General features: G+C 41.2%; 1 protein-coding gene across 2 annotated transcripts; it reads left to right on the forward strand.

Moving 5' to 3' along the window:
- The first annotated feature begins 604 nt into the window (after positions 1-604).
- LOC139609429 (DNA-binding protein SATB2-like) lies at positions 605-26,601 on the forward strand. Of its 2 annotated transcripts, none has more exons than XM_071463983.1 (12): positions 605-790; positions 8,873-9,109; positions 10,458-10,643; positions 13,769-13,895; positions 14,091-14,214; positions 15,548-15,650; positions 17,070-17,120; positions 17,514-18,046; positions 18,150-18,365; positions 19,198-19,350; positions 21,406-21,597; positions 23,365-26,601. In XM_071463983.1, the coding sequence occupies exons 2-12, from the start codon at positions 8,917-8,919 to the stop codon at positions 23,998-24,000; spliced, it is 2,514 nt and encodes an 837-aa protein (XP_071320084.1). In that variant the 5' UTR covers positions 605-790; positions 8,873-8,916; the 3' UTR covers positions 24,001-26,601. The 2 variants fall into 2 exon arrangements, with proteins under 2 accessions (XP_071320084.1, XP_071320083.1); XM_071463982.1 differs by lacking the exon at positions 605-790 and adding an exon at positions 1,719-2,409.
- The last annotated feature ends 982 nt before the right edge of the window (positions 26,602-27,583 follow it).

Below are 27,583 nucleotides of genomic sequence, written 5' to 3' on the forward strand. Positions count from 1 at the left end.
TTTTTTTTTGGTCACCACTAGGCGGCAGTCAATCAGCTTCACTGTTATGTCCTTTTTGGAGAATCATATTCTGATAATATCTAACTTTGAACATTTCCTTTGCATCTCTTCATTGCAGAGTCAGTGATCCTAATACAATCTGAAGATCTGTGATCGTATGTATCTACTCTCTGTATTTAGGTACCGGAGCTGTGACATTGTTATCATTAATCACCTTTTTCTAACCTCACACTCTTTCCACTTCTTCTCCTCTTCCTGTTCTCTGCTATCACAGCATCTGGGAAATTAATTATCCTTTCTAAATTTGTGATCACATTACTCATTTGGCTTTCTAGAAAGAAAAAAAAAAAAAGAGTTAGCTCTTTTTAACCACATACTGCATAGCTTCCTCCCTACTTTATATTTTTACTGATTTAAAACATTTTATTCTACCTGAGGGTTTCATATCAGTTAACAATAAAGATTATAGTTTGAATAAATGTATTTATTTTTTGATGTATGTCATCTGTGTCTAGGTTTCCCTCCCAAACCCCATCCACTCCCTCCCTCTCTTTCTCCCTCCCTCTCTCTTTCTCTCTACATGTGTCATTTTACTGCTCTTGACTCAGCCGGCAGCAGCAGTCTGTCCTCAGCACTCCTTGTCTTTATATCTCCTCTCCCGGTCTCCTCGTCCGGTGTGTTCTTTTACAAGGGGAAACGTTGGAAAATTCGTATTCTCTCACGCTGGATTCACTCGTTTTCACCAATGGATGGAGTTTACTCCCCAGCAAGTACAGTGACTTCTTAAAAAGTGAGTGAGCATTTACTGAAAAGTTCTTCACCTCCAGGTACGTAGGATTAAAAATTGGCAAACTGTAATAAAATTTTAAAATAGACGAGTTAAATTGTAAAACAAAATGATAGATTATGATGCTAATACCCATGTATTCCTGATAATGAGATTACAGTATCAAGTTTTATGGCACTTTTGACTCATATTATGTACAGTTTGTACAATATATGACTAATTTCATGCATAAATGCTCTACTGGACTTAAACTGGTTGGTTTTACTACATCATAACCATAACCAAATGTAACCTTGATAATAAAAAACATACTTTTTTGTTATATGATATAGAAATTTATAGAAAATGCAGTTAATGATTATTTAACCTTTGGTACACTTACACTTGATGTAGAGTAGTTCACTAAAGCTAAATATGTTAATTCAAAAAGGCTTCAAATTAGTTTTTGATTATGTTTTAATTCTGAACGGATTCATAGGACTCATATGCAAACAAAGTGTGGGTGATTTGTTTTTCTTCTTTAAAAATACTTTAACTCATGCACAGTCTGTCACATCCTTTCTTCTTCACACAGTCTTTGGATTGGCACTAGGTGTCACCATTCATAGGGAATAAATCTAATTTTCCAATTAGCTTTTGAATTGTGTGATGACTTAACTTATTGTGTGTGATGTTCGGAGGACTGTGTATTGTTTTCACAGCCACCAAATACAAATAAGTGCAATCAACGAAAAGAACAATTGCTTAACGTTAATGTTGTGAGGAAAATGGAAGAAGTTGTGTGAGCAAAATGGCTAATAGATAATTATTCAATGCATTGCTATACACAATGTACAAAATAAGAAAAGTGAGGATTTGAATGTTTGAAGTTAAAGGAATCGATTGACATTATTTAGCTAATATTTGAATAACTGGATAGTCTACTTTTGACTTTTCAGAAAACTTGCATTTGTTGCTTCTTGGATTATTAAAGCTAGAAATAATGTCTTAAAAATAAAAAAGTTACTTCAAATCTATACAGCAACTACTAAAAACATAAAGACACTCACTAATGATAGACTGTGTAAGGAGAACACTGAAACTACCTCTATTGCACTTTTACCACGGTCCCCAGGAAGCTACATTATAAACCTGGACGTGGACAGAAGTAGAGAAAAAAAGAATGGGGTTTGGTGGGATCCAGGTCTAACGAGCTTCTAGCTCAGGAGCTTTTGTTCTTTGTGCCAGACTCAATTCAAAATTCCTAGAAATGAATTAAATGGTTTAAGCATCAATCATTTTAACGATCTGCTTTCCACAGAGGTGTCACTGGTCAAACACAGCTGCAGCTAATAACATTAATAATACTGAGCCACCGAGCTTTAACAATAGGGGGCTTTTTTTTTTGTCGCCGCCGGTTTTGTCAGCGCTCATTGGCATATGTTGGTGGTTCATTTGGCTCACCTGAATGAAGAAAGGAGACATTATTAGCCTAATTTTATTAGCTGCACCTGTGTTTGCCCTGCTGTCACAAGTCAGGTGGGAAAAAAAAAAAGAAGCTAATATCCACAAACTGCTGCCGCTGACAGCGAAGGCAAAAGCAGGGAATCCAGTTGTAAAAGTTGAGACCTCACGACAACAAAGTAAGTAATCGCTCGTACATGTTAGCCGAATTGACCAGAATGTCCTGTAAATGCAGTCGGGTTTGAAGATGTATGTGTATTTCTGAATAACGAATAATCAATCATGAACAAACGTTTATTTTTGATGTATTTGAAGGAAATTCGTCGGGTTAGGCTGCTCATGCCAGAAAAAGTAGCGGTGACATCCCTGTTGAAACAAGTTAGAAACTATCTGCCTCAGCATCATTTAACCCATTTAATCAAGATTATAGAACATGATATTTTGAGCATGTAAGGAGCAAAATATGACTTAATAATATTATGTTATAGTCTAATATGATATGGTACCACAATAGAGGAATGACCTCTTTTGATTTAAGTTAAGGCATAATGTTGTTCTTGCTCTGCCAAGTAAATAATAAAAAATGTTTCTCAAAAGGTTGATAAGTATGATGAGTAATAATACTGTTCCCACAGTCTGACTGGTGTCTTAAATGTAATTATTTTACAGTAGAAGTATAAGTGAACTCTAAGAGAACATTTTACCCACAACTTTGCGGGAATGCATCATGTTTTTCTTATTTACTGGAGAAAAAAAAAAAGTTGTTTTCTCAGTCATGACAGAACAGGCATATTTCAGATTTAGATTTAGAGATTCCTGCTGTTATGTATAGTGTGGTCACATCTCTGTTGTTTGTATCTGAGCCAAAACCTAAGCTTCAATAGGTGTCATGATGATTTTGTTTATTCGACTTACGTAGAAATTTGTGAGCACTGTTTTGTCGTTTGAAAAATAGAGCCGTCGCTTTCCACAGAGTGTGATATAAACATTTGTGAGTTTGGGCTGTTTTGTATGTATGAACCAGGTTTTGTGGCCATGGGAATGCCGATGTTTAATATTCTGTATTTATTGCACATGTATGATCCGGAGTTTCTGCTTCTGGGATTAAATCTGTTTTTATTTCATTACCATGCATCTGTAGTTGAAGTGTTATCAGCATATTCTTAACCTTGGCTCAGGCTAAAAGTTAATCAGCTATTAATTGAAGCATTTAGTGTAAGTGTGAGAGTTCCCTGTGAGGCTGGTTGAGCATCATTCAGGCTGCAGACTCTACCTCTTGTTGTCTGTCTACGTGCTTGAGCAGTGTCCTTGAACTCACCATGAATTTCTACTGAATCAAACTGTAGTAAAAATTCAGCTATTTCTAATTGTACCTGGGATGCCCTGGAACCTTCTCAAGGACCCCAGGAACTCTCTCAAGGGTGCATGGGTGTCATCAAACTCCACTTTAGTATCCCAGTTAACTTAATTATAGTTAGCCACTAAAATGCAGTTAAAGGCCATTAAAGCCCTCTTAAACACCTCAAGAGACGCCCTAAATCAGACCCTGATAGATTCATCTGCTGTTTTGCAGCCAGCAGAAGTTTTCTGTGTGTTTCTGTGATTTGTCACTCGGAGGCTGCTGAGTAGGACTGTACATTTGGCCTCCATGTGTGCTGGTAAAGTGAACAGGAGTCTGTGCTGGGAGTGTGTGGTCTCTGAATGTGTCGACTGAAGTGGTTTTAATGTGTGTTTGAGTGAGTGTGAAAAAGACAGGCTCAAGTGTAGCAGGGTCTTACTCCTTTTTCACCTTTTTTTTTTTTGAAAGTATTTATAATAGTGTTACCTCTAACACTTAAATTAATTAATTTAATTAGTTTGAATTTTTCATATTGATTCCTGAGCTCAAATCGGAGGTTGAAGTGAGAAAATGAAGTCAAAGTGAAGAAATTGTTACCTTGTATGAAACAGAATGGGCATAAAGCCAGAGTATAAATTAAAGTTGTGTTTCTAGTTTATTATACACAAGTGTCAAGAAATTTACAGACTCAAAGTACAAAAAAAAAAAAACATGAAATTACTAATATTTCATTGTAGCAGCATCTAGGAGAAGACTTTTATTGTGAAATTGTAGCCTTTGAGCTGATATGAAACTTTAACTTCAGAATAAGAGACCAAGAGCCTGTGTGAAGAATCAGGGGTACAGATTAAACTGGATAACAGCAGAGAAAATATAGTGCCATCTGTATGTACATGAAGTAGTGTTTGCTCCGTATTCCAGCACATTAAAACAATATCATGTGATCAAAGTGTTGACATTCAGTTTGAATTTGAGGGATTTTCAATCCACATCAGATGAACAGCGTAGGAATAGCCACCCTTTAATATACGCACGACCCCATGGTTGTAAGGGGCAACATTTTTTGGGAGTTATTATATTTAAAAAGTGGCTACAAATCCTCTGCAGTCTTCAATCCCACTTTATGGGATAGGAAAGCAGGAAAAACATGCTACGCAATCATATTACTTTTAAAAATATGTTTTTTTTTTTGAGTTTACATTTTCATCTGAAAATTAATCAGCAACTGTTTTGATTGATTTATTCAGTTCAGTCAATTTTCTAGCAATAAAACCAAACATGACTGTAGACTGGGAGACTTTGCTGTATAATTTGCATTATTCGTGATGAATTGGCAGATTGATTGATGAAAATACCTGTTAGCCACAGCTCCAGTCACAAGTAGACATTGCTTTTCCTTAAGGTATCACAAGCCATAAAGACTGGGAGCTGCTGTCATACACTGTTCACAAATAATGAACCTAAACACCATAAAGCCCTTTTAAACCTGACACTTTAAGCTAAGTCACTGATGCATTTCAAATCTAAAGTCAAGAAACTCTTGACTTTGGAGCCTCGCTGCTCCGTCATCGATCAGACGCTTCTCATTAACGTCTCAAGCTAAAAGCAGCCGTGTTCTGTACTGTAAGTTTGTCCTCAGCTGTCTGTATATGGACAGATTGCTCTGTGTATTTCTTTCAAACACCACAACCATCCTTTTTTCCCCTCCACATTTTATGTCTCCTCATTAATGACTTAAATATTGCTCTGGTTAGAGGAGAAAATATGAGGGAGGGAAGGAGGCTGATTATAATTCATTGCCCCAAATATTCCAACTATGTGTTTATTAAAAGCAGACTAAACACATATTGAAAGTTGACATGCAATCTAATCATTATTCACTTAGATTTTTTTCCTGTTGATCAGCTGTTTATGATTTGGTACAGTATGTCAGTCTGATTATGAAAACAGTGTAGTTTCATTGGCATTGTGTTCTTGTTTGGTGTGTGTTGATTTGAGGAAATGATCAAGGGAAATAAAACTCTTAAGTTATTTTCCTCCCTGGAGTGAAGCGAAGCCTCAGCAGGGGAGACGGAGCTCTCAGGGAAGAGGAAAGCGTTTCAGAGGTTTGTGGTTTTGGTGGATGGGAGAATGTAATGATTAAATCTCTTTTATGATAATAGATTGATGCGTAAATCAGCAAAGACAGTGTGGGATGGACAGCTGCGCCCAAAGGGACGGCGATCAGCAGCAGCATCGACGTGGTGGTCGTTTAGAAATAAAACTGCCTTTTAATCATGTACTTTATAAAAACACAGTACACATGCTGCCTAATGCAGGTTTCTGAGGGGAAGTTTTGGAGCTTGGAATTGGCGTTTGCTGCTCACCACCATCTTTGTCAGTTACAGGAACCAGAAAATCCTAATTTGGTCATAGGGGAGGAGGCCTGGGTGGAGATGAGGTGGGACAAACAGACAACAGTCACTGTGTTGGACAGTGATAGGATGAAATGACATCTATTAATCAGGCAAAATTCCCAAGAACACCCAAACTAAATCTAACTCATCCTGAAGTTTTTCTGCCCTGACTCAACAGTAAAACTGTAAACTACAGGATTTGATTCACACGGTTTCGGTTTAAATACCCTGAGTGATGCATTCAGGCACTTCTCTATTGTTAAGGACCAAGGCAAGTACATCAGAGCTCTCAGAAAAGCTCGGTTGTAGGTGATGGTCTTCCTCTCTTACATGGTGCTCAGGACAAGTGTGTGGGGCAGATCCAGGTTTCATGGAACCAGCATCTAGTAGGTATGTGTTGGCCTCATCCTCTTATCTGTAGCTCTTGTTACTTGTTTGGAAACTGGAAATAAGAAATCACCAATGCTTCGGCAAAGTTTGTGCTCAACTTGGATAAATGGACCTTAAATGATAGAGATGAAACTGATATCTTCTCGGATAAAATATATCAGATGCAGAAAAATGCAGCTGACTTAACACTTGATGACAGCTTTTCCAAATGTGACTGAAGCTGTTGATCTCTCTGTGTTGTAGATGCTCCTGCTTCCAGTTGCTTTAACCCTGTAGTGTGTCACTTGCCTCTATCAATGGAGCACGTTAAATTTAGGTCCAGTTACATAAAGCCAGCTCCATGCAGTAAAGAGAGGCAGACTACAGTGGGTGTTGAAATGGGGAAGGCCTCACTGTGCTTCATACTGTGAGATTTTTTTTTTCTTCTTCTTGTTTTTGTTGGATGGGCTTTTTTATTGTCTGCAATTAATTTTGCATGTGTGTTTTTATTATAATCATGTGTCGCTTTTGGGTTCAGATTCGTGTGTTGCTGCCGGATTTACAGTCATACCAGTGGAAACCACACAGTGTGAGGAGAAAAACACAAAGCAGAGAGAACAGACAGCTCTCAGTGCAGAAAGCAGCCATGCATGATGCTGCAGATTTTGGGCATAAGTTATATATTTTTTTGTTTTTAATTTTTTGAGAGTTTGCTAAGTTGTGAACGGCAGTACAACTACGCAAAGAAACCATTTTCGTTTTGAAATACTTTGTTTCCTGTGCTTAAGATCATGCAATCAAAGGTCTGTGTAACCATAGCAGCAGTCTAACCATACAGACACCTGAGATAAACCCTCTTGATATCATGTTCTTGTGTTGTTTCCTGTGATGGTTGCGGTCTGATGTGACCTATCGAGTGTTGTCATGTTACGGTGTTATCTCTTAAAGGAGCCGTGTGACACTTTGCTTCTTTGCTGATTGTTGAGATGAGATGATTGATGCCACTCTCAAACTATGCTCCGCAGCCGGCGAGATTAGCTCAGCACAAAGACAGGACGCCGACCAGCACCTCCAAACCTCACTGAGAAACATGTTAAATCACTGAAATGTAAAAATGATATTTTGTTGGAACCCATAACCAGTGATTTCAGCTGTAAACTCACAGTCCTGTGGTCCTGGTCCTGTTCAGTCATGTCACGTGTTGCGTCGTTGCGTTGTTGCGTTGTGTCCTGTCAGGTCCTGTCTTGTCACACAGTGTCATGGAATTTCATGTAATATTGTGACTTGTTGAGTCATGTAGTGTTGTGTCTTGCGATGTCCTCTGTCCTGTCCTGGTTTGTTCAGTCATGTCGTTCAAGATCATGATGCTCAGTGTAACGCTGTCATGTCCTTACACACACTCTCATGTCCTGTTATGTTACTGTGCAACGGCTTATGGAGCCAAAGATACAAAGTCAAAGCTAAAATCGCATCCATTGTACTTCACTTAATGTCATCCACTGACAGGTCAGTGACAGCAACATCACACCTTCACCACAGGTTCCCCATATAAATGAGATCATTAGATCGCTGTGAATCTATATTAGCATATTAATGATGGGAAAACGTGTATTAAATCTTCATGTTTTGAATACAAAGTTGATAATGTCACTTATATCACAAAAAAGACCAATAGTTGACACAGAAATATTTAACATTTAGCAAATTCTGCTGCAGTACATTCTGCTTTGATTAGCATAAAATGGCATTTCTCTGTTAATCATCTTTTTTCTACAATAATGTTTTATTCTATGTGATTTAAAAAAAAAAAAAAATTTTTACCTACAGTCTAGAGTGCTTTGTCAGTGTTCCTCTCGCCTCACGCACCTCCACGTCTGTCATTATAACGTGTTGTGTTCTTCCCCGTGTATAAACAAGGGATAATAAACTTGTCTGTATTTAGTCTGTGAGTGAACGCCACTTGTCGACCTGTGATTTGTCCCAGATGGCTCTGACTGTCTGTCTGTTGTGGTCGTCCCTGCTTCTCTTGTATGAACATAACAAAGAAATGTGTGAGCTGTACTGGTTTGGGGAGGGAAGGAACAAAGAGGCAGTTGTTGATGGGACAGTCTGTAATGACTCTACACTGTCAACACAGTATGAAAGATACTTGATCTACAGTGGAGATAAAGTGGAGGAGAACTGTTTTGTTTTTTTTGTCAGTTCTGTGATTTCCAGTTGGATCCAACTGGAAATAACTGCATACTGTAAAATATACATGTTATCATCTGTTTCCAGTTAATACACAACCTTAGTCAAACAATACCAGGATCTGACAGAAAAAAAAGAGCCTAACTAATACTAAATTATGTGGTTTAAGTCAATGCTGATGCAGAATGTAGAATCTTAAATGCATGTATTTCTAACTGCGTTAATCTGCAAATATTTCCACATCAATGGAAAATGTGGTAGTTTAGGCAATTAAGATCAAAAACCACTTACATTTCCTTCTCAATGTAGCCACACTGTGCTAATGCAGCCTCTTCTGTTTCCTCCCAGCTTCACACACTGTGCTGGGCGCTCATCCTGAGCTACTCGGTGGGATGGAGCAGCGTGGAGGTGCAGGAGGGGAAGCTGAGAACCTCGGCCTTCAGGACAGGGGCACCCCAGAGGAAAGAGGGGAGAGCCCCTCCTCCAGCTGCCCCCCGCCGTGCAAGATGAGCCGTCTGGATGTCAACGGCAGCCCAGCAAACCCACAAACCCGACAGAACGGCTCACCGCTGAGACCACTAGGAGGTAAGACTTTAAAGGCACGTAAATCCCCTGCAGGCTTAGAGAAACAAACACACTAATGCATGAAAAAACCCCTTTTAAAAACAATGCATTGCTTTATTCTTGAATTTGGCATCACATGTACACCAAAGGTAAACAGAGCGAGGAGTGTGTGTACCTTCCTAGGAAAAAACTCCAGGAGAAAAGTAGTGGTAAAGTGCACAGACAATTTCTAAGGTAGAGCAGGTGCCAAACTTAGATTAAAACAAAGTCAACAGATTCTACATGAAAATGTATTAGCAACGCTTCAGGAATTGTAAAGTAGTAGGAGTTGTGTCAAAATAAAACTCCCCTTAACCAACAACTTACAGATAACTACACAATTACACAGATGAATCTACCAGAGATGTATTTACAATAGGTGAATGACAGTAGACAACTAACTGTATCTAAAGTAAAAGGAACATTGTATTATGTGACCTTACTTTTGATATGAAGTATCGGGGTCAGTGTGTTTCAAAGTAAGTGCTCCCTCTGTCACATTACGTCAGTATAAAGACGTCTCTCACTCTGTAATATGGTGCTAAGACTTTAGCATCGACATGTGGATGAAGACGGTGTCTACCATCCATGTTTGAGGTGGCTACACACACACACACACACACACACACACACACACACACACATACACACATACATTCTGCATTGGTGTGGCATGCACGCTCTAAAATACCTAACATAGGAGACACTCATGCGCAGATGCCCATTATTCTCTCATGCATTTGAATACATCATCATGCATCATCACACAAACATTGTAACACTATACACACACACACACACACTCACACTCAGACAGACTTTCTGCTGTGTTGCTTCCCTCCACCCTTCCACTGAGTGGCTGGGTTATTGGCTGATAGCGTGCCTGATGCTGCTGTGGTTTGGATCTGTCACTGCTCTGTCAGGAGAAGGATTGATAGCTTGATAATTAGCAGTTCCTGTGGGACACAGCGGAGCAGTGGACTGGATGGGTGTGAATGGTTCCAGGTTTGGAGGAGCTCTCCATAGTTGCCCAATAACAAGTCAGGACCAACACGTTTACGAACCAGCTCCACCACTGGAGTTATGGCAGCGCTGCTGAGTGATATAGACATTATATCCAGCTTCAAGAGCAGCTGTGGGTTTTAATATGTGGTGCAAACGCAAATACAGTTGAACAAATCTCACACTGACTTACATTCACACTAGCAGCTTCCACCGAGACCACCAAGCAGCGACACTGACACGCTGCGTCAGCTGAAGTTTATCGGAAAAATCTTTTTCAGGTCAAGTCTTATTCTCCTCAAACTCTGGATAAATCTCTGTCTACCAGGTTTGATGATCCCAGTCTACTGTGTGGTCGAGCATGCAGACGTGGGCGTGGCTGGCGACTGTGAGGGGCGTGGCGACCGTCACGCTGAGTTTGTGTTGGTTCGCAAAGACGTCCTGTTCACACAGCTGGTGGAGACGGCACTGGTCGCCCTCGGATACTCGCACACCTCGGCTGTACAGGCACGTGGTAAGTAGTCTGTAGTAGTGTGTGAGCGTGTACAGGTGCATGTTCAAATCCATATATTTGTGTGTATGTGATAAGGTGTCTTCAGTAATACTCAGACCCGACCTTTCAATTATGATAATCATATATTTCCAAAAAAGCCAATGATTTATTGGACTTGATGCTGAATCCAGGAAAACTCAAAAGCAGTTATCAGAAATCAATAACTTTTAACGCTAAATTCTGAATATACAAGTTTTAAAGTATCTTGATGTCAACGTTTGACAATCATGAGTCTGTAAAGAAGATGCTATGATTTAGAGAGAGCTGTGTTTTCTTGATTGGCGGTGAAGGTGGTTTCTTCTTCCTCCTCAGCTCCTCCCAGGGGTTTCTGTATTTGCAAAATTAGTATTTTCTGGCAGCAGGATGAGGGTGAGCTGTCAACCCAAATCTGACCTTCAGTGTTGTCACATCCTTTTTTTACTAGTCACAGTATTAATGTTGCCCCTCATTTAGTTTTTTTACATAATATCTGGGAAACGCAGGTTTCTTAACTTTTCCATTATTACATAGTAATGAGAAACATGTCACATTTCAGTCTTTCTCACCACTTTGTTTGGTAATTCATGAGTAATTAATTATTTCCAGAAGCAGCTGAATAGAGCATAACTGGTTTCCAGATGGGTGGGGTTTCCAGATGGGTACAATGAGTACTGAAATGTTTAGGCGATCACGGGGAAAGTTATTTACCAAGAAGGTATTTTAAAGATAAATCTGTCTGCTTCCTCATCTATCTGCTGATTCGCTCCACCCACCTGACAGCATGAAGGTTGTATCTGTGCATCTCAGCCCAGCATCAAAACTTCTTTTCTCATCATTTTGAGATCAAAACAAACGCAGACAGCATCCAGTCGGCCGTGAACCAGCAGCCTACACACACACACATTCACACACACACACACACAGACAGAGAGAGAAAGTAGGGCAGTTTGACATTCCTGGTGTGTCCCCATAAACACAGGGCACTGTAACCAAGAGGCCGACGCCCTGCGACCCCCCTCGCCTCTCCTAAATAGCTACGTTTTGTTCTGAGAAATAAGCCTTTTCTTTTCAAATAAATAATTTTTGGCTGGAGTCATGCATTTTTCTCCCAGTGTGGTCACAACCAAAATTATACAGAGTCTCTGCTATTTTCTCCTGCGATTGAATTGCATCTTGCATAACTTTGGCTGGACGAGTATTTTTAAGCTCTTAACTGGCACAGGGGATTTTTTTTTTCTTTAATTAACTGGCACATTATGGCTAATTAAAAAGAGGCTATTTCTTATTTGGAGTACATGGTTTATGTTCTGGGTTTAACATGGGCTTAGGTGAATTGCAGAGCAGAAAAAAATGTAACAAAATTTAATTTAAGGCCTGTTTTGGGAAACATTCATTTAAAAATATCCGTTTACAGTATTTTAAGAGAAAACCCCAGTGGATCTTATTTTAAGAAAATGCATTTCAGGCAATTTATCTCTTAACCAAAATATTTTAAACATATTTAAATACACACACACACATTTTACAGCGTCTTTGAATCCCCCAGATTTCTCCCAACAATCACTGAAAAAATGTGGCTCAGTTCACAACTGAGGCTCATTAATAATTTCAGTCGTTACATGGCCATGTCTGTGATTCTGACATGGACAGGTTGCTCCACAGCGCACCACTAGACAGAGTGAAATATGCTTTATTGATGCTCTGGGACAATGTCTTACATATTGCACATTAAAAAAAATTTTTTTAAAACTATGTTTGTGTAGCCTGATAATCAGACTAAAATGTTGTTTTGTTTCCCGTCATTATTCAGTCTCACATTATGTTTGTGTTTGCTGATTTTTGTGGTGGATGTGGGATAGTTTTGGCCGAGCCAATCAGGAATGACTGATTTGTCCATCAGCATCATTTTGAGTCCAAACAGGAGCTTTGGTAGTGTTAAAAACTTTGCTAACAATCACAGAAATATATCAGTGTAATCGTTTCCTGTACAACAATCTGTAGAGATATGTCAGTCTCATCCATGTTTGTTGCCATTTTCATTGCATTTCTTCTTTGACAATTTTTCTGGTGTTGGTTAACATGTACGCAATTCCAGTCTAATCCCACATACAAAGCTCCGATTGGCTCGGTTGTTTCTCAACCAGGGAAGCAGCCATCTGTGAGCACAATACCAGCCTGTGAAAAAATTCAAAATGTGGGCATCGACTCAAAGATCTGAAACCAGACTGTCAATATTTGTCAGATGCTTTAATTTCTGCCCAGAGAAGACAAGATGTTGATAGTATAACACTGTAAAATAAAAAGTGTATGAGTGAGAAAGATAATGGATTTTAAATGATAGTTTCATGTGGGTTGATTGAAGCTCTAGTGCATCCAAAATATTCATCAGTGTAAGCTTTTTAGTTCTGTTTGATTTAATTTATTTCAGGAAGAGTTTCAAATGTTAGTGTCTGAAAATTCATATCAGTAACCAGCTGATGACAAGTCAAAATTTTAACCATCATTTCTAAAGCAAAGGCAGCTGTAGGACACACAGTAATTGGCAGTTATGGGGAGAAATATCCTGCTGTCAGACAGGAGAATAATGACCTCAGTGTTTATTCAGTGCATCAACATCAAAATGCCGCTCTCCTTCACAGCCTGCTCTGGTCTTTAATGTTGAGCTGATTTTACATTTCTCCTCTGATTAATCAGCTGTAGAGTCCAAAGAGAACAGCCTTTGTTCTTTTGCCCCTATCACCACCATCCCCATGCAGTGAAGACACACACACACACACACACACACACACACACATACACACGATTGAGGCTGGCAGGCCGAGGCCAGGCCGGGTCTGTGTTTGATTTAGCAGGTCCTAACGCGATTTGGCCTGTTTAGATTTGCACTTCCAGTCATGGTTGAAGGAAGGCCAGGGGAATGTTCACCCCAGGATGATGCTCCAAGACCAGGAGAGTTTAACAGGCAGGTCAAACAGCGCGAGCAGGTTCAGAAATAAAACTATCCAAAAGCCAATAGAAGCAAAGTTAGACTTCTAACGGGCAATCAGCCAACGGGGCCCTCACCAGGCTTCTGGAAGTGACGACTTTTTGTTGTGCGTGTTCTCCAGGCATCATTAAAGTGGGCCGGTGGAAGCCGATGCCCATCCACTACCTAACGGATGCACCAGAGGCAACAGTGGCTGACATGCTGCTGGATGTTTACCACATGGTCACACTGCGGATCCTGCTGCACAGGTCAGCAATACTGACATATCTGGAGTCAAGCTGCTCGCTGACTGATTTTCAATGTCTTCAATTATGATTATTTCCAAACTAAAAATGGTAAAATATCCATTTCAGCGAGAGGAAATCTGTAAGAGAGAAAGTCCTTTATTATATTATGTTATTATCTTATCCCCATTATTATAACAAAGCCTTTCGTTAATGCAGCTTCGCCCGGCTGGAGGAGCTGCCGTCAGAGCAGTGGACACACGCCACGGTGAGGAACGCCCTCAAAGAGCTGCTCAGAGAGACCAACCAGAGCGCCCTGGCCAAGGAGTGTCCTCTCTCCCAGGTAACTGCTCAACAGCACGACGACACAGCAGCTGCACAGTCTCCAGCTCATTCGCCTGTTGTAAACACCCAGGGTATCTGAAAGGTCCAGGAAGAGCACTGTTTGTTTGGAAAGTACCTGGACTAATAAAGAACAGGGAGCTAAAGTCTGATGTCTTGGGGCCCTTCTGTGGACTTCCTGTCCCACCAAAGTGTGCTTCTCACTGTGGATAACAATTATTTTCAGTATTAACTTGAATAATCTGCTGATTGCTTTTATGAACCAAGTGCTTAGTCTGTCAAATCCTAATAATAAATGCTTCTTTGAATCAATATTCTTTGAATTTTTAACATTTTACTTCATATTTGACAAAAAACAATGATCATCAAAATCAATTGTCCGTATTTTCATTATCGATTGACCAGATGATTATTTTCTCAAAAGAAAAAAGAAGAGAAAAATATTAATTCCTTGTTTTCATGCAGCAGCAAATCTTCACATTAGAGAAGGTTAAATAATTTTATTTTAAAAAATGAGTGAATTTTCTATCAACTAATTGATTGACTATTCCTATTGTATTCGTGCAAGCAGAAAATAATGAGAGAGATGGTTTTAAATTCCTTTTTTAAAGCTAAATGGTTTGATTCTGACACACACACACACACACACACACACACACACACACACACACACAGAGCACATGTGGTTTCCTCATCACTTCACCACACCTCACTCACACACACAAATATTGATACCATCCCATGGGAAAGGATGCAAATACACACACCTCAATTATCCTGTTCACACACACCCTGCAGTCATTAGACCCTCGAGTGTGTCATTTCGACTTGTGATTTATACACAGGACTTAGTCATGATGTAATTAGTGATTAGGGGAAGCGTGTGGGTGGTGTGTGTGTTTGCAGCCTGACTCATGTGAGTTTTAATCCCCAGTGTTTCCCATGTGGAGTTTCACTGCTCGATGACGAGTGTGTGCATCTCCTGCTCTGAGGAACTGACCACAGCGTGTTGGGAAAGGGAGTGAGGGGTTTCAATAAGTGAGCTGGTCAGCTTCTGTAACGAAATCCCATCACCCAGTCTCAAGGCTCAGCCGCTCCCAGGATTGCAGCAGGCCTCAGGTTTTTATTAACTGACTCCTGGTTCAATAGAACAAAAAAGAGAACAAAATCATAAATCTGAGATGAATAACTTTTCCCTCAAATTCTGACCTCAGAGATTTTTTATTTTCCATATGGTCCCGATCCTCTTCTTGAAAACACCACAATAAATAACTAAATGTGTGTTTGGTTGATTTGTATTATTTCTCAGCCTCTCCTGTCCGTCTCTCTGTCAGAGTATGATCTCAGCGATAGTGAACAGCTCCTACTACGCCAACGTCTCCACCTCAAAATGCCAAGAGTTTGGACGCTGGTATAAAAGATACAAACGCATCAAAGGTAACTTTTCTGTCTCACTCTCATTGATCATAGATCCATCCAGGAAAACAGCGTGCAAAGACCAAACTGTAACTCATTAGCTGCAGATTTCGTGCTCCTCATATTTACCTCTGTTGTCCTGGGTTGGAGACAGATACCAAGATGTCACTGGAGACAAGTGACAAAGCAACCCTCTTATGAAGTTAAACCCCGAAATCAATAAGTGGCCACGGCTGAACAGAAATCTGTAATGATCTGACTCCTCGTGTGCATGTGAACGCACTTCAGCGGTCGTATCTTCAGCCCATAGGTTTATGTGCCCTTCTCCTGCCTTGTTAAAAACTTTACAGTTTCTGTGACCAACTCCGCTGCACTAGAGCCATCAACTGTTCAGCTGTTTATACTTTATTTGCCTCATGCTGCGCTGAAAACTCTTAAAGGTGGAGACTGTCACAGCTCTTTTTAAAAGTGAGACTCGCAGCTCGACTTAAATATGGCTCACCTGCCTCGCCGCCTTTTTGTTTTTGTGATTTTAGTTGCTGCGAATGTGATCCCTTTTAATGAAGTCTTTCCATTCTTCTGTCCACCCCCTGTATGCGTACGAGCATGTGTCAGCCTGTATGTGTCTAATCTGCAGCGTGAGACGTCTGTCAGTGACAGCTCTCAGTAGGAAGGAACTGTCACACATGGTTCACATTAACGTCACCATTAATACACATGACAAAACTAAAGGCTCTTAACTCCTAATGGGAAACAGCAGCAGCCACCCCCAGCACACACACACACACACACACACAGTACCAAAACCCAGGAATAAGAGCTCCTCTTACACTTATTCCACACACACACACACACACACACACACACACAGGGAAGGTAAAAATCTGAAGCCCTGCCAAGCTTCACTCCAGCTTTTATTCCCTTAATAAACGAAAATGTGACCAACCAAACCCAGTAGAGGCATAATAAGAAGCAGATTTATGTGGAGAAGAGCAGAGAGGCTGTTAAAATCCAGGAGAAAAGACCCAGTTCAGTGCAGAGATAAAGAGGAAAACATTCTTCACTTATTTGATAATCTTGTCTGGAGAACTTGGAGCCAGAAAATAAAGTAGACTTTGCAGTTATGAGATCATCCGTCGAACCGCTACACCTACCTGTCGCTCAGAGAAGAATAAAAGACAAGGTTTACACCTGAGATTTCCCTCCTCAGAAAGCCGTCCTGAACTGTCCTGCTTCTCTTTGTAACAATATTTTAATTTCTAGTTGCACCTTGACTTTTACAGACACTGTGTGAAAATGTGACTTTAGGAATTAAGAATTAATTTGACTTAATTTAATATTTACTTCTGACTTGTTGTGTCTTTCTATAACAAATGAGTGGAAGTGATTGATTGAGTCCTGTACTGAGACTGACCTGCTGCTCTGATATTTTCCCCTCAGGTGAATACATTGAGAAGATGTGGTCAGCACAGGACAAATCAGATATAAAAGGTATGTTCATCTTTTTTTTTTTTTTTTTACACTTTCTAGGGATGGCTGTGCTGCTGGGCTGAGCTAAAATCTAAGAGGAAATAGAGAAGAGTTGCTTCCCGTGTCACAGTGAAAAAACATGGCTGAATTGTTGATCAGCTGACTAAGAACCGTTAACCTTTCAGATCATGCCTTTATTCTTCCGCTCTTGAAGCTGTATGATTCTGGTGATCAAATTAAAGCTGATGTGGGACTGAAGACTTTGTTGTGCTACATGAGGTTGTAGAGATCAGGCTCGAGCAGGTCTAACAAGGCCCAGTCTGCACGACTGAACCGTGGCACCAACCACACACAGAGGCTTTAATATTAATGTTGGCTGAGTGTGATAACAGAGAAATGTGTGTGTTGACGCAGTGGAGAGGGATTTGGACCTGAGCGTCATCAGCCAGCGTCCTCCCTCTCTCTTACCCTCTCCCACCCATATGGGGACCATTGGCGGCCCTGGAGCTCTTTCCATGAAGAGTGGCCTCGGGGACGCCCAGACCCCCGCCCAGCCTCACTGCCTCCCCCACCCCGCCGGCCAGCACCACCCCAGTCCTCCGCTGCGTCCCCAGGCTCCAGCGCTCCTGGGCCACGGCGGTCTCCTGCCCCCCCAGCTCTCCCCCCAGCTCGTCCGTCAGCAGCTCGCCATGGCCCACCTCATCAACCAGCAGCTGGCCGTCAGCCGCCTGTTCGCCCACCAGCACCCACAGGGAGTCAACCAGCAGTTCCTCAACCACCCGCCCATAGCAAGGACCTGCAGAGGCTCCGGGACCGCCGCTGAGCCCGGCCCCAACTGCTCAGGGGCCGAAGTGTCCTCTGACATTTACCAGCAGGTCAGGAACGAGCTGAAGAGGGCCAGTGTTTCCCAGGCTGTGTTTGCCCGCGTGGCTTTTAATCGCACACAGGTAAACTGAAATGAAACGATCTCACTGTTTACCAGAGCTGATGCAATGAAGTCAGGCCAACAATGTGTTTTTTTGTATGTGAGTAACTGTTCGTGCGCTGCAGGGCCTGCTGTCAGAAATCCTTCGTAAGGAGGAGGATCCTCGCTCTGCCTCTCAGTCGCTGCTGGTCAACCTGAAGGCCATGCAGAACTTCCTCAACCTGCCCGAGGGCGAGCGAGACCGCATCTACCAGGAGGAGAGAGAGAGGAGCACCAACACCAACCACAACCACCCCACCAACCACATCTCCACCAACACCAACACACACAGGCACACACAGGTACGCACACTCTCACAGGACTGCTCGACACCTGGACAGTGAGACACAGGAGTTTATCATCTCATTAGTCCAATAAAACCTCGTACACATATTTACACTGACACGAAGAGTAAATTAAAATATATAAATAACAAAATCACAGGTTTAACTGTGTGCAGAAAAAAAAACAATTTTCCTGCAGTATGAAACATGTAAAAATTGCTCTGACAAATCAAGATACTGTCCATGCACATAAAAGAAACAGAAAAATGTTATTTTCCCTGTCTTACATTTGCTCTGCAGACAACATGTTTACAACAAGAACCTGAATGGAGGTGGACACAATAAGACGAGGAGCAGTGATACCAGATTTCTGTATGAGAATAGGATATAATTTGTGATGCAAGTTTTTGTTGTGCTGCCTGTTTTGGACCCAAATGTGAAGTTGGCTGCAGAAAATTGCAAACTATTCACCCATTTTTAGCTACTGAGCATTTCTTCACACTGGCTTTAAAACAATCAAATGACATGTTGCATTTACAGAATCATGATGTTTCACTTTTATCGTCTTATTGTTCAGTTACTGTTATTTTTACATGAATGTTATAGTTTGTTTCTGCAGTGGATATTAATAAATAAAGATGTTTCGTCACAAAGTAGATAAATAAAACATTATAGCAGAGATCACCAAACCTTAAATATAAATCGGACACTAGTGAAATTGTGATGAATAAACAGTGAATTTGGCCACTTATACAACACTTTATTTTTTTTATGTAACCATCAAATCCTTATCAAGACTTAAAACTGTTGTCAAAGCTTCGCCTCAGTTTTGTTTTCCCGCTGTGTGTAGACGAAGTGCAGCGTGTCGGGCGCAGAGCTGCCGCTGAAGCTCGACTCGCTGGTGAACATCACGTCAGGGATCTACGAGGAGATCCAACAGGAGATGAAGAGGGCGAAGGTCTCCCAGGCTCTGTTCGCCAAGGTGGCTGCTAATAAAAGTCAGGTCAGTTCCAACAAAGCACCTGCTGATGCACTTCTTGATTTTATTATAGCACCATAACCACACGGATGGGCTGCAGAAAAACTGAAGTTTAAACCTCAGAGAGGAGGTTAAACTGAGATTAAACAGATTACACAAGACAAAAAAGAGGGACTGAAGGAAATAAAATAAAAAATATCATCCAATTTCTTTCCAAACATTTTATTTATCTATTTATTTTTGTACAGGGTCTCATCAACATGTTTAATAATGTTTTACACGCATAAACATCCTGTAACACATATTGTACACACTGAGTTCATGATGTTTGAAAGAGCTGATGGGGGTGTAACGGGGAGGTGTGTGACTGCGTGTGTGGGCGTGTGGGGGATCTGATTACCCGCTGTGGCATACCATCATGTCTCCATCCTCGAATAAACAATGCGGGTGATCGAGGGCGAGATCAAAGCAGAGTCTGCACTGGAGGGAGCGAGTGGAGGAGCCGGAGAGGAAGATGATAGTTTCAAAACCAGTTTAAAAAGTTCTCACATTATTTTACAAACTTCATACAAATAAGGTTTTACCCACACAGGCAGACAGGACCGGAGAGAAGGTGTGCATCAATGTATGAGAGACGCTGAGAGAGATGCTGAAATGATAAAACAGTAAATGCACTGAAATGAGCGAGGGATGAGACGAGGAACAGAAGGATGCAAGAAGGAGGGAGACAAGATGACGGAGGGATGATCACATTATTACCATTAATTTCCAGGCTGAAGGCTGCGCATAAACAACAGCTGGTGGCAGATCCTGGGTCAGCCTAGCAGATATAATCCAATCTTCATACACACACACACACACACGTAGACACTCACTGCTCCCCTCAGACAACAGTGATGGGAACTGCAGCCACACACAGCCAGAACCTCTGCTCCAAACATACACAGAACAAATAAATAATCACATGCATCAGTCAGCAAAGAGTCAAAGTCAAAACAAAAATGCAATTATGGTGAACTTAGTGTGTCATTGTGTGTTTTTCTGTCCTTACAGCGGGGCCTAATGATGGTAGTGTCGCTCAGTTCATTTGTCCAACATCAGACCATCATGTCTCAAAAAGTGACAAATAATGTATCATAGATGTCTCCAGAGGATGATGATGATGAAATGAAGATTGTAGCTGGAGGATTTTTGTATTTGTCTTTCCCACAATTCAGGGATTTTGCAGGACCTAGGTTATTCCAGTCTTTTTACTAATTCAGTTTGATAACATTATTTTGCTAAATAAAAGAAATAACAAGCTTTTTATCATTTTGAAACCAACTTTTTGTCAAACTGGTCAAGTTTTGTGTTGGTTAAGTGATTTTTATTGTTCCGTGCACATACAAGCCTCCAGCCCACATGGACTCACTGCTGTGGTGGTGAAGTTGTTCTCAGACCATATATAACTCATAACTTCTTCCATGTAAAATTACATTTGCAAACAAAGAACTTTGTCTTTGTCCCATAAAATCTGCTACGAAAACATCCCCTTCACAATTGAAGTTATAATCATCCGAAGAAGAAGAAGAAGAAGAAATGGTTACTTTACTAAAAATGTGGAGCCCTTAATCATCATCTGCTCAGCAACCAAACATGAAATAGACATTGTCCTCAGTCCTCAGTCTCCTAAATTACACAACAATCACAACCTCTACTCTTCAGGGAGATCATTAAACTGACCTGTTTTTATAGCTACTGGTAGTGTACTTGAACGTAGCACACACACATCTTGGACTTTTGGTTAAAGTCTGTTGCAACAAAGCTTTTGCATGCAGTTGTTTTTATGTGTCCAATATCAGTTTGTGCCAGAAACATTTTTCTTTATATAAAGGGAACAACATGTGCTGAGTGTCATGATTATTACACTGTCACCTGTTTTGAGAAGAAGAAGATCATTCATACAAAATGTTTGGGGGTCCTTGTGATCATCCCATATCACCACCGTGACATGTACCCTCACCCTCTTGGTACACGTTTGTTCGTCTTGCTGAATTTTCTTCTTGGTGGGTCGAACCTGTTTTCCTCCGTGTGTTCCAGGGTTGGTTATGTGAGCTGCTGAGGTGGAAGGAGAGCCCGAGCCCTGATAACCGCACACTGTGGGAGAACCTGTGCACCATCAGGAGGTTCCTGGCTTTACCGCAGGCCGACCGAGACCAGGTCTATGAAGATGAGTCGAGGCAGCAGCACAGCGACAGGATCCACACCGTCCTCCATATCCCAGACCAGCAGGTACAATCACGCAGCCAGTGGCTGGGGGGGGGGTTTGGTGGTCTGGTGTGTAGAATATACCATAAAATTTGTTTGGATCATAATCTAGTGTCTGCTTTTGCAAAAAAAATCATCTGTGTTTATTTTGAAGATTAAATCGTGAGGAAGAAATTCTGTGTGAAAATCCCATTTTTAAAAATACACAACTACAATGCAGCCATTTGCAAGCAAGGACACACAAATCAAAGTGTTTTTTTTTATGAGTGAGAAAATGTGGAAACTAGCTGGTGATTTCTGGTGTTTAGAAAAGTTTCCTCTGTCTCCCTCTGTCTGTCTGATCCCACCACCTGCTCCTCTCTGCAGCCCTTCTCTTTGTCTTGTTTGTGCCCCAGAAGTCATTGAAAATAGAAGTGGTAAATGACCAGCCCACACATTTCCTGCTAAACACTCCTCCATCCCACCCTCTCCCCAAAACCAAAATGCTCTCCCGTCTGGCCCTAACCTCAATATTATTCAGAACATAGCCTGTAATTATTGAAGCAGAGAAAAAGGAATTGCCATTATCTTTATTTAGGTCCTTTCATTTTGATGGACCACAGATTTATGGTGTTGGATTCCTGTGTTTGGGTGTGCAGGCCACCCCGCCCTGTTAATAAGCTCTAGTAGCGTGGATGTTTGTGTGATGAATTTGGGAGTTTTTGCATGTTGGCGGGTGATGGAAGCTGGTCAATCACACTTCCGCTTGTACTACATTTCCTTTTAATGACTGTGCAGAGGGGCACTGAAAGAGGAGCTGAGTGGCTCACTTATTATTGCGGTGATGAGGAGTTCGAGGTCTGTATCGTAATCACACATGAGACATGTCCACATAGACTGTGACAGAAATGCTGAGTAAAACCGGAGGACCTCTGCATCCGCTTGTCTCACTGCAGCAGTGGATGTGTTGGTTCTTACACAAGAGTCAAAGCTAAGTCTGCCCTGTTTTTCTCCATATTTATGTCATTACCAGTGCATTTTATGTGGTTGCAAAACAGCATGGTCTTAATATAAATGCCATGCACTGTTAATATTAGAATAATGCTGTTGACATGTAACATTAGGAATGTGGTGCTTTAATCTTTCTCCTAGACTGTTAAAGTTTTAAAATGATCTTTACTTTGTGCATATGCTCAAAACAGCTGTTTCAAAAATGAAGACACAATCACATGACATGCAGAATAAAATGCAATTAATGTTGGCAGCTGGGATAGAATAAGCAGTCAAAAGGTTTTTATTTATGTTTATCATTTTTACTGAAGCTCAAGGCACCTGGGTGGAGGCAGTGGGACAGGAAACAACACCGTCCAAATTGAAATTAAACTGCATGTTTTTTTCTTGTCTGCTCCTTTTCTCTCCTTTGAGAAAAATTCAGAAACCAAAAGGGAGAAATGTATGTTACTTTTGGTTACCTTCAGTTCTTCATCTGCGTAGATGGAGAATTTGTTTCCATCTAGCCAATGTGGTTGCTCATAGTCAAAAGTCTGCTTTATGTTTTTCCTTTTTTTTTTGGTGCTTTTAACTGCATCTCATGGTCTTCATCAGTGATTGGAGTTTGCATAAAGATGGTTCAGTTGTCATCATTTGACCTAAGTACACTGATAGATGTGTATGGGGGGAAGAACATAACATATGCAGATGAAGAAAGTGAGATTTGGTTAAAAGCTCCAGAAGAAACTAGTAAGTTTTCCTTTTTTTCCTTTTTCACATATCAAATGTGTTCTTCAAATCATTCTCTGGTTTTCTAAACAGGTGCTCCACAGACAGCCCCTGCCACCTCTGACATCCCCATCTCCAGTTCATGAGGAGCCACAGCCGGTCCCACTGCTGGTGTTGCATGGCTCAGAGGACGGGTCCCAGCGTGGGATGAGTCCTGGCCTTGGAGGTGGAGGACCAAAAAAAGCCCGTTCGCGGACACGGATTTCCCTGGAGGCCCTGGGAATCCTGCAGAGCTTCATTGGAGACGTGGGCCTCTACCCCGACCAGGAGGCCATCCACACCCTGTCAGCTCAGCTGGACCTGCCCAAACACACCATTGTCAAGTTCTTCCAGAACCAGCGCTACAACGTCAAGCACCACAGCCAGGCCAGAGACTCCATCCCCGAGGAGGACGACAGGGAGAGCTCGAGTCCCAGCGAGGGAGGCATCGGCCTGGGGGAGAGCCGAGGGGAGGAGGGGTTCTGTGCGTCCGAGGAGTCAAGTGAGGACGGGAGAAGATCAGTGGAGGTGTTCAGAACAGAGGGAGGAGACAAGGGAGAGGAAGGAGAGGTGGACATGGAGGTAGAGAAGGAAGAAGTGGATGATGGGAAAGCCTCGGGGCGAGCAACTTCCTCTCTGTCCCCCTACAGCAGTCTGGACAGCCCCCACTCTGCAGAGCAGCAGAGATAACAGCAGAGAAAAGGAGACGGAGGGAGCAGAGAGAAACAAACTGTGAAGAACACACACAGATAACCTGTGAATACACATACACATCTTCATCACCTTTACCCGAGCTGATGATCAGAGCTCGTTAATATCTGAACAACTGTGGAAAAACAGTGATGTAAGGTTTGACTGAGGAGAGATCTGACGGTACCTCCACCACCCTCAGACACTACCAGTATTTTTGTTTTGATGCTGTCTATAGACACTATTTTTGGATGATTTTCAATATCACTTAAACAAAAAACACATTTCCTCCTGAATTCCTGTGTTTCACTTCGTCATGTTTTCTGGTGAGGATGGAAAAAACATCTCAAACAGCACAAACTCATCACTTCTCTCCACTGAAACACAGATCACGCATTAACACATTCAAATCTTTGAGTTCATTTATGCTTTGTTTCAGTGTGGTACTCTGCCAAAATCAAAAACACTCACTCTGCAGGTGGTTGTAGTTCATTAACCGCTCCTGCAGCACAATCCACTTTGTCTGTTCCACATGTTTCTGTCAACATACACAGCTTCCTTTGCAGTTATCGTCACACGTGGAAACTGTGCATTTAGCTGTGCAGGAGTTTGACATAAACATACATATACATACTGATTTTATGTATAGACAGAAGTGGATGATGCTGCAGGAAGAGTTTCCATGTAGTTTCCTAAAAGTCCTCAGCCATCTGTCAAGACTTTATGTTCATGTGTTTATGCTCAGAAGTTGAGGGGAAAGAGATTTTAGTGGCAGGAAATGTTAATCTGGCAGTACACAGCCGGTTAGTTGTAAACAGAAGATCATTATTCAGCACGTCAATCAGGCTCCATACAGAAACACAGTTTTCAGTCTAAATGAATTTAAATTTTACACATTCTCACATGGAAAATTGTGCATTTGTGACCAGAAACACTGTAAATGAAGCGTATGGATTCAGCCTCTGGTCCATGTGAATGATTTCGGGCTTCACATAGAGATAAAATAAGATATATAAGGAGACAGTAAAGATTGTCGAGCAACTTCTGGGGAACATTTGAGTCCCACTGTGACATTCTTGATGGGACATGGATGCCAGTGAATGAACAAACCCGTATTTGCTAATGTCAACCTAACAAACTCATCTCAGTAAAGCTGAGGAGTAAAATCCTCCCAAACGACGCAGAAATGATTTGTCTAGTCAGATATTAGAAACAAATATAGATAAATAAATAAATAAATAAATAAATGAAGAAATATCGACAAGCTGCAACTAGAGAGGAACCTCCATCAGGCCAGATGTGGAAACACTTGACTCACATCTGTCTGCTTGTTGGGCTCAGATGTCATTACGTTGGGACCAAGGATAAACTCACTGACACTGAGCAAGTAGTACCTCATGCAGGACAATAACACTACAGCGTCCATCCAAAATGAAGCCAATTTTCTATTCTACTTGTTTTTTTAATATATAATTTATTGTCCGAGTGTCCTTCCCATGATGCTTTAAGAGGTCGACTGAGCTGTTTTTGACACAGCCTTTACTGACAATAAACAAGTTCCATCCCACCCCCACATTAATATTTATTACTAACTTTATATTTACTAAAATCAAAGTATTATTATTGTAATTATAGTTTAACTATGGTTTTCTATGATATGACAACAAATGTCGTTGTAAATGTGACAAAAGAGGACGAGCAAGTCTGAAGAAGTTTGAGCTCAGTGTTTCACAGTCTAAGTTTCAATATTATGAGTCTTTTGTTTCCTGTTTCTAAAACAGACAGATCATTTTTCTAGTGGAGATGTATGTACATTAAAATGTAAATGTTGATGGTCCACCTGCAAAAGTGGATCTGGCATCATGTGTGGGATGCAACCACGGTCACTTGACACTGTTTTGTGTATTTTGTGTCACAAAGGAACAGGGTATGAAAACAGAGGATTTGCGTTTACAGTCTGTTTCAGTTCGACAATCACTCTGTACTGGATGGAGCACACAAAGTTTCTGATTTGTTCCACTTCGATGTTTAACTATTGTTTGATTCTGTTGTGGGCAGGACATGAGAATCTGATAAAGCTTTTCCAAAGTATTATGTGTGTGTGTGTGGACAGTTTGCCCTCTTTGCCTTTTGAAACACAGCGGCCAACAAACCGCACTCTGCTCCCAGAGGAGGTGATGGATCTATGAAGTCACACATGTTCTAGGGTTTTCCTGTTGTATTTTACTGTCAGGTTTAAACTTTGTGGGAAAAAAATCTGAATTATATCAACCATGTGAAAATGTCGCCAGGAGGTGAATCTACAAAAAACACAGTCATTATGTTGTCACGTCAGATGATTTCTGCACAGATATAAGAGAAGCTAAATGATATCATGTAAAAGCAGGCAACAAAATAGTCCTTACATACCTAAACTCTCCCCACAGAGGCTATAAAGTGAACAACTAACCAAACCAGACATATGAATATAAAAACAGCAGCTGTAAAATACAAATACAACATGCACAGTACAATTAAATGGGTGGGGGGCACAGCCTTTCTTTATAAATCCCCTATGGAAAACATATTGTGACTACAGAACGCTGTGCATGAAGTAAAAATAAAAGTAAAGATTAAGATTAAGAAAAAATTTAAGACACATGAAGAAATAAATGACACATGAGAGGCCTTGGTGGGAAAAGCCTGCAATGATACCTAATAGCTGCCACTATTGGGATTGGGAGCTTGAAATCAACATCATTTTGGTAAATAAACCTCTGTATAACTGAACTGAACAGATAATTACAATAGATTCTAGTTCAGATAAAGAAGAAGTTTCACGTCTTCTTTTCTCATCACTACACCTGATGACAATTTGAATAACTCCAATTTAACAACTGCCATGTGTGAAAAGCAAGTAAGCGCTCGCCTCTTCTCGCTCTTTTCTCCATCTGCCGTCCTCTCCTCTGTTAAATGTTTGGCTTTTTCTTGCATAAAAAAAGTTGCTGAAGGTCCAGCATGTCAGTGTGCTGCTGCTGGCGTGTGAAATGCCTGTGGTAGCAGGTTTTACAGACCGGCGCGACGCCCATAAGTGACTGCTCCCAGTGGTGCTGCTCTCTGCAGACCTTGTCCTGAGTTTCAAAAATCTATAGGAAATCTGAGCTTAAGCATAAAATGCCCCGTTTAGTGTGTGTGTGTGTGTGTGTGTGTTAGTTTTTTTCTGTGTTCACCATGTGTTTGAAGTGTGATGAAAACTAATTGGAGATCATGGTTAACTCACATTTAATATTACAACTGCATCAGTGAGTGTTGGTACGGTCCACCGGATTTCTGCTCACACAGCTGGCTATTAGAGCCGTACGGCAGGCTGATACAGGGCCATTAGAAGTGTGTGTGTGTGTGTGTGTGTGTGTGTGTGTGTGTGTGTGTGTGTGTGTGTTGTGGGATAGGGACGCAGGTGCTCCGTGGGCTGATATTACCCAGGATGCTCAGGGTAGGGGCGTAGGGGTTATAGGGGGAAGGAGGCTCTCTGTGGAGCTTGCAAACACACCTGTGATCCCTTGCTTGCACGCTCACACACACACACACACACACACACACAGTC

The sequence above is a fragment of the Trachinotus anak genome, unplaced genomic scaffold, assembly GCF_046630095.1.
Source record: "Trachinotus anak isolate AG129_WGS33_773 ecotype Australia unplaced genomic scaffold, CSIRO_AGI_Tana_v1 ptg000026l, whole genome shotgun sequence".
Classification (NCBI taxonomy): domain Eukaryota; kingdom Metazoa; phylum Chordata; class Actinopteri; order Carangiformes; family Carangidae; genus Trachinotus; species Trachinotus anak.

What these genes read in the sequence shown, in the direction of transcription:
- LOC139609429 (XM_071463982.1), top strand. Translation starts at nt 2,235, where the DNA reads ATGAAGAAAGGAGACATTATTAGCCTAATTTTATTAGCTGCACCTGTG. An exon ending in ACACACACAGGCACACACAG is followed by an intron (nt 18,366 to 19,197) that starts GTACGCACACTC and finishes CGCTGTGTGTAG; the next exon opens with ACGAAGTGCAGCGTGTCGGG. An exon ending in TGGCTGCTAATAAAAGTCAG is followed by an intron (nt 19,351 to 21,405) that starts GTCAGTTCCAAC and finishes CGTGTGTTCCAG; the next exon opens with GGTTGGTTATGTGAGCTGCT.